Source organism: Alligator sinensis, unplaced genomic scaffold (genome assembly GCF_000455745.1).
Source record: "Alligator sinensis unplaced genomic scaffold, ASM45574v1 scaffold260_1, whole genome shotgun sequence".
Classification (NCBI taxonomy): Eukaryota; Metazoa; Chordata; order Crocodylia; family Alligatoridae; genus Alligator; species Alligator sinensis.
Genome location: NW_005842431.1, coordinates 174,063 through 181,150, shown reverse-complemented (window position 1 = coordinate 181,150; position 7,088 = coordinate 174,063). Strand labels below are relative to the sequence as shown.

Below are 7,088 nucleotides of genomic sequence, written 5' to 3'. Positions count from 1 at the left end.
CCTGCTGCTCAAGGCCAGAGAGACCTTTGAGGCATGACTGCCTCATAGGTAGGATTAGAGCAGAGATCTGGATGTGAGCTCAGAGCAAGCCCTGTGGGCCTGGCTACCAAGCACAATGGCAGCAGGGAGCTCCCCCTCCCGACCGCACCTCCTATACATACTCTGCTGCCTCTAGGCCCCACATACCTCTCTGGGATGTAACTGGGGACAGGGAAAGGGAGGGACAGTTCCTTTCCATGGACACCCATGCAGGGGAGGTGCAAAAGGAGGGCTGCACTGACCTTGAGACACCCCAGGGCTGCGCACCCACCGATGCGTGTCTGCACCTCTTCATCTTCTAGCTGTTCCAAGTAACAGACCAAAGCCTAGGGGGAGGCAGAGATCAGCATGTCTGCCAGGAGGGCACTGGGAGCTGAGAGCCGGGCGGCAACTCAGCCAGCCCCATCCACAGACAGGACCTCTTCAAGCACCATCCCCACCACTGGGCCTTGCACCCACACCCCCTCCCTCCCACCTTCCCTTGCAATTCACTACCTCCCTTAGTTCTTCATAGAGAATCATAGGGCTGGAAGGGACCCCAAAGCCCTAGGGACAAGCCCTCTTGTCCCTTTCTCTCATTCCCCAAAGGCCCCACATGCCTGGGAACCCCCAGGCAGGCATTCTTCAGGAGCACCGGGGGTGTCAGGCAACTGGCACTTACTCTTTCCTGGAAGCGGGGGTTTTCTGCCAGGCTGCGCAGCTGAGCAGACACAGCACTGATGACCTTGCTGTTGCCCTCCACAAGCAGTGAGCTCAAGGCCTTCAGCCCCTCCTTCTTAAGCCGGCTCTCGGGTACTCGCTTCAATGCCTTCAGCACCACATCCTGGTCATCTGAGTTCAGGTTCTGTGCCAGCAGTACTGCAAGGGAGATGGGTCAGTGAGCACTGGCAGGATTCATCCACATCTCCCAGCACTAGGTGAGCCAGGACATGCCCCTACTCATCTTGGGAGAGAAGACAGGCCCTATCCGCAGGCATTGCCCTGTTGTTTTCCCACCTATAGCTTAGAGCAGTATGTGTGGGAAATGTCTGAGGGGGGCAGGCCTATCCTAGCTTGGCCCAGCATTGCTGCTGGTGCTTTCTGTCAGCAGGGTGAATTGGTGAGTGAAAGATAGGGCCTGTCTGTCCCAGTACCCAAATCAGGGAGGACCAGGGGAAGGACACAGGTGCCTACCTTCCTCAGCCAGCTCTATAACATAGGAATCCAGGGACTCTATGCTGAATGACTCAAAGTAGCTCCAGTACTGGAAGATGGTGACCTGTTCCCCATGGCTGCTCCCAGGCCGCTTGGGCAGCCGACGATCCAGCACATCCTCCACCAGCTTCACACAGACTGCAAGGAGAGAATGCTAAGTCAGTACCACCATAAGTGGAGGAAGGGTGGGGTTGGGGCTTCTCTGCATTCCCAGACACCTTGTTGGGAACACAGCCCAGAGGTACCAGCTGTGCAGGGTTTCCAGCACCAGGACAGCACCCAGCAGCTGGCTCTTTGCCATGTCCTGGCATTTGTTAGAGGGAAAAGATGCTCAAGCCCAGTGATTCTCAACCTCCTTAGACTCCAGGTGCATTCAGAAAGTACCAGCTCTTGGCTTTCACTCATTTTTGACTACAGAAAAACTTTAGAGCAATTTTTCTGTTCCAAAGAACTCAGAAAGACCCCAACAGGTCAGATAGTTTACCAACATGGATTCCAGTTTGAAATCTCTGGGTTTATCTTGTGAATCATGTTTGCACTCCTAAATTTGTGTGGCACCCCATAGCACCCTTGAAAGGATTTTGAGACACTCCAGGGAGCTGGAGCACCCTGGTTGAGAGTCCCTGGTTTAGTCAAAGCACAGAACTGAGAGCCAGGATGCCTAGGTTCTTCTCTCAGAATTGCCCTTTCTGCTTCAGTGCCCCCCATCTGGGCTGGGCATGTTGGAGACAAGTGATGCATCGGGCTGTCAATCAGAGCTGACACATGGCAAGCTGCTGCCTTTTTCCAGAGCTGCCCAAAAGCCCCAAGTCTACCTTGGCAATGAGGATGCTTATGGGCCCCAAAGATGGGGGACAGAGACAGCAGTGGCTCCTAAAGTGTCTGTGCACAGTGAGACCTGAGATGGCACTCACCTGAGTCTGCCAAGCCCAGCTGCCGCTCACTGATGGGCACAGTGTACTGGGCACTGAGTGCCTGTAGAAACCTCTCTACAGGACAGGTGTAGACATTGGGCAGCTCCACACAGCGATCCCAGAAGGGCAACACACCTTCCTTCCGGGTGGAGAATTGCACCACTGCGGGCACAGACACAGTCAGTCAAAGCTGCGTTCACATAGCACAAAGGCATCAAGTCAGTCACCTCCACTGCCGATTCAGCCACTGCTTAGTTGGGCATCCAAAGTTGGGGGACCGGAGTTGGGCATCCAGCCTGGGGGACCCCTTCCCACAGACCCATCAATAAGTGCTCCTCTTGTGAGGAGACAGTGCTGGCCTAGGACAGTCCCATCCCCTCTGATCCAGCACAGACCTGTCAATGACCAGTGCTCTTCTGGTATTATGACAGCCCCCTCTTCGTCATGATCCAGCACGGAGCCCATTATCCAGCACAGCCTGGTGCCCCTGGCCCACACCCCTGGGACACATTCTACACTAAGAGCATTTACCTTCCATGGCTGTGCCAGCTGCCCCTGACTTCTCCTCTGTCAGCTGGCAGACGACCTCCAGCACCTGTGCCTCCCTCATCAGCTTGTCCAGGGCATACATCTCCCGGCACCGCAGGGGGCCAAACGTGCCCAGTTTCTGGAAGGTACAATTACAGCAAAGCTCCTGAGGCAGGGACTGGCAGGAGGGATCTCCAAGCAGCACCACAGCCCCCTCTGCTGTGCCATGCCACTTCTAGCATCGAGCAGGCAGCAGTGGATGCCAACCCACAGCATCTGTCAGACCCTGGCAAGCAGCTAGGGTGACCCTAGCATTGGCAAAGACAGCAATAGAGCCCGTCACAGTTCCTGTTAGTGCTCAGACTCTGTGCCATCCCTACCAACCCGGGGGTGGCCACCCCCCTGGAAGGAATACCTTTCATTCTTTCACACTCACCAGCAGCAGAAGGTTGCAGTTATTGAGATGAAGAACCAGAGCCCTGTCCAGGAACTCATTGCCAGTGCTCATGGGGTCAGTGCTTCCCTCAGAGCCGCTGCAGATGCCAGTGTCCTCAGCCATCACCTCACAGGTGCCTAGAGCCCCATCCCCAGCTCGGGCATCACCAGCCTTCCTATGGGCACAGCAGTGGAACATGTCAATATGCTTCCTGGCTTTCCCACCCCCATTGTACTGCACACCCACTAGCCAGCAGACATGCTGGCTCCTATTCCCCCTCCCAGAAGAAGAGCTCCTCCATGCCAGGGCTGGGTTTGTAATGTCTTGCATTTTGGTGGCAGTAAGTTAAAAGTTTCTGTAAGACTTGCAATATTGCCATAGCCAGGGAGGAGGCGTGTGTGGGGGCAGGGAACAGGGCCTGATCCTAACCCAGGAGACCTCAGAAGTGGCCCTTGATCAGTTCTGTGTATAGTGCCCCAGAGAGGAAAGCACGTTGGAAGCCAGAGCAGCTTCTGCCTGAGGGCTCAAAGGACACTCAAGCCCTTGGGTCTATCTGGAGGGAGGGGGTATAACCCTCCTTACACTGAGAGAGAAGAGATTTGCCTATGACTGCACAGGAAGTCACCAGCATAGTCCCAGGAGTCCTGGTCCTTCGTTACGCCCACTAGAATCCACTCGTGTCCTGCAAGAGCAGAGCCCAGGTATCTAGAGCTCTTGTCCCTTCTCCCAGTGGGGTGGTCAGCCCACAGGCAGCATGCCATGCCAGGGACCAAAAAGACAGGTCTATGTCGGATCTATAGCCACTCCCCAGATAGCTGTAGAGCAGGCAATGAGCCAGATGTGTTGCTCTATCAAAGGGTCCAGCCCCAAGTCTAGCTGGACCCTGGAGGGGAGGTGGCAGCAGCTGGGCCATGGGTTTGTCTCTGCATCCCAGACCCAGGAAGAAGCTGCTCCTTGCACCAGGAAAGCACCGCAGAGGCCACACCACCAGGTGGCGCTGCCACCACACAACTTGCAGGCACGTGGCCTACTGGGCTCTATTGAGGTGGCCATGTCAAGGCTGGGCAACACTGTCACGGCTTCTGGAACCCAGGGCACTTGCCTTGGGAGGCATGGGCCCTCTCTGGGAGCTCCAGGGCACTGGGGTGGCCAGCAGGCTATGTGGATTGGGGCAGCTAGCCCAGGGCAGGCTGCCTGGTGCTAGTCACCCTACTCAGAACACAGGATTAGGACTGAGGTTCCCAGTTCAGCACTGCCCAGCCGGGCCTGACAACCCCCCGGCACACCTACCTCTCGCTCCTGCCACCTTCTTCCTCCGAGCACTCTGAGTCATCCATGTCAGAGGTGTTTAGGAAGCTGAAGCTCTCCAGCGCATGCTCCACCGTCAGGCTCATGCTGGAGGCACGGCTGAGGAAGACGCCCTGCTTGTGCTGCAGGGAAGCAGGAGCAGCGTGGTGACGAGCAGGGCCTGTACCTGTGAGCGCACCCCACCTAGCACTTGTACCTACCAGGACCCTTACCAGAGGCCCTAATGTCTGAGCTGCTTGACCCCACTCAGAGGCAACAGATGCCTCGCTCCACAGGCAGGGCTAGCTGGCAGACAAGCCGGTCCTCATAGCAGCAGGCTAAGCTGGCACAGTACTCCATGTTGCATCTGCTTCCCATCACCCCAGGATCTGACACAAGGGCACAGAGGCCACAGGGGACTTTCCATTCACCCTGCTCTGACCATCCTGCTCAGGAGCTGGGACCCTTAACAGGGCCTCTGGGCTGGAGTGCTGCCCCTGGGCTCCTGCCCCCAATCTCAGGGGCACATGGAATATGCTGCTCACAACCTACTGCCCCCAACAGTGCGGGGGGGGGGGGGGGGGGGGGGGGGGGGAGGGGGAGAAGGAGTCAGGATCAGCCCCACCCACTGCCACCTCCTTACCATGAGGATCTCCTCCAGGCGTTTCAGCTCCCGCTCCAAGGGCTGCAGCTCAGGGAACTGTCCCCGGTAGTCATCCAGGGCTGAGCTCAGTGAGCTGATGGCCTCATCCAGGCCAGAGTCCACAGGTTTCACCCTTGGCACCTCTGCGGGCACAGGGGTTGGTCTCTCCTCCTCCAAGACCTGCTTCAACACTACTGGCTGACTTGGGTCCGCCTTGCACCCCTGGGGTGCTAGGGCTTGGCACAAGGCTGTTTCGGGTTGCACCAGTATGGGCACACAGGCCTCAGCCCAAGAAACAGCCGCGTGGGGCTTAGCTTCCTGCCCTCTGTCCTTCCTCACCCTGGTCTCTGGCATTGGATTTGAGGCCCCAGGGAGGGAGTTCATTTCTAAAAGAGGCAGCTCCCTGGCACTGGAGTCCTCAGAGGCTGGAGAAGCCTCCTGCACATGGGCACTAGCACCCCCTGTGTCCTGGAGCTCCCTGCCATCCATTGCTGCATCAACGCTGGCCTCGCTGATTTGGCTCAGAGTCCGGGAGTAGGGCACGTGTCCATTTGCCACCACCTCCTTTCTGACACAGCATGGCTCCTCTTGCTGATTGGGTGGTTCAGCCGCAGCAGGGGTGCCTGCTCCTGCTTCCTCTTGCTGGGAGAAGGAAATCTCTATGGCGGGAGCAGAGGCCTGTACCTCAGGCTGCACAATGGGTTTGTGGGAGGCATGGCGGGTGCTGCCTGACAGCTGGGGGCTAGAGGAATCGTCCGACGACTCTGACGAGATGGACCAGGCTGTGCCATTTTCCAGCTCTTCCTGTCGCCGCAGCATGTTCTAGAGAGAGCACAGCAGGTCACCACAGGTCCAGCAAGCCCTGGCAATGGCTCCCTTCTCCTCCAGGGGCTCATGCCAGCTCAACTTGGCCTCAAGTGCTTCTTCATTGCAGCAACCATCCCCCTCAGACCCCCTGGGGCCCCTGGAGGCACCAAAGTCTGGCAGGGAATGCCCACAAGTTAACAACTTGGGCACAGTTTCTCCCAGGCTCAACATCATTCCCCAGAAGCTCCGAGAGGTCCCCTCATCCTGAGGTCCCTTAACAGTGACCCTTGTGGCACCCATAAGCCTTTGGAGAAGATTTACCAAGGTGTGGAATGAGTTCAGGCCAGGCCAGATCTCAGACATGACCCACTCACACTTGGAGGAGTGCCCAGCTCAGAAGAGATGCCAACTCAGCCTCTCCCTTGGATGTTACTACAGCCTCCCAGCCCAGTGCTCCCACGAACAGCTTAGGAGGAGAGTGTTGTCACCTGGAGCTCAGGCTGGCACGAGCCAGGCCAGGCATACAGAAATCTGTTCTTCATTTCCCACCAGCATGGGAGTGGCTTTGGGGCAGGAAGGAATGTCACAGCAAACACCAGCATTGGCCAGTTCAGTCTCTGCCTCGCCTGTTTCCCAAGTTGCACTCCCTGGTGTAACCAGAGTCCCCTCCTCCACCCTCAGAGCCTATGCTAGAACCAGAAGCCCAGGTCCCAGCCACTGCTGCTCTAATTGCCATCCCCCACACTTTTCTCCCAGGGCTGGGATAGAACCCAAGAATCCTGGCTCCCAAGCTCCCTGCTCTGAGCCACACTTACATCCCAGATAGAAACTAAGAATCTCAGCTCCTAGACCCTGCTTTAACTGTTAGACCAGGCTCTGGGTACAGCCTTCAGCACCTGCCCTCCAGGACCTGCCCCAGAGCCTCCGAAGCTCATGATGGATGGGTCCCATGCTCACGGCTGGTGCGAGGGGGCAGCCTGTACAGACTTAAGGCAGGGGGAGCTCAGAAGTGCATACACAGACCAGAGGCTTCTGTTCATCTGCTGCATGAGGGAGCTGGAGGTGCATCTCATGCCAGGCAAGGACTGGATGGGAAAGACCAGGATACGGACGCAGATCACAGCCAAAGGGGAAAGGTCTAAGACTATGGAAAGCAGCTACTGCACCACCACCACTAGCCTGCAGGGGGCTGCAGCGAGCTGGCACACCAGACTACTGTGCAGCAGAGCATGCAAGGCAG

At 57.3% G+C, this 7,088-nt stretch overlaps 1 protein-coding gene across 14 annotated transcripts in view; it reads right to left on the bottom strand.

Annotated features, from left to right (window-relative positions):
- RIPOR1 (RHO family interacting cell polarization regulator 1) overlaps positions 1 to 7,088 on the bottom strand; it is a 132,125-nt gene that overhangs the window by 11,056 nt on the left and 113,981 nt on the right. For all 14 annotated transcript variants that reach the window (XR_003095632.1, XM_025211819.1, XM_025211814.1 and 11 more), the window contains 8 exons: positions 5,042 to 5,863; positions 4,402 to 4,541; positions 3,112 to 3,286; positions 2,679 to 2,814; positions 2,148 to 2,309; positions 1,213 to 1,371; positions 701 to 897; positions 282 to 365 (listed from right to left, as the gene is read on the bottom strand). Coding sequence is in view for 13 of the 14 variants with exons in the window: in XM_025211819.1 (XP_025067604.1) it covers positions 282 to 365; positions 701 to 897; positions 1,213 to 1,371; positions 2,148 to 2,309; positions 2,679 to 2,814; positions 3,112 to 3,286; positions 4,402 to 4,541; positions 5,042 to 5,863 (1,875 nt within the window). In the remaining variant the exon portion in view is untranslated. The remainder of the gene's footprint in view (positions 1 to 281; positions 366 to 700; positions 898 to 1,212; positions 1,372 to 2,147; positions 2,310 to 2,678; positions 2,815 to 3,111; positions 3,287 to 4,401; positions 4,542 to 5,041; positions 5,864 to 7,088) is intronic.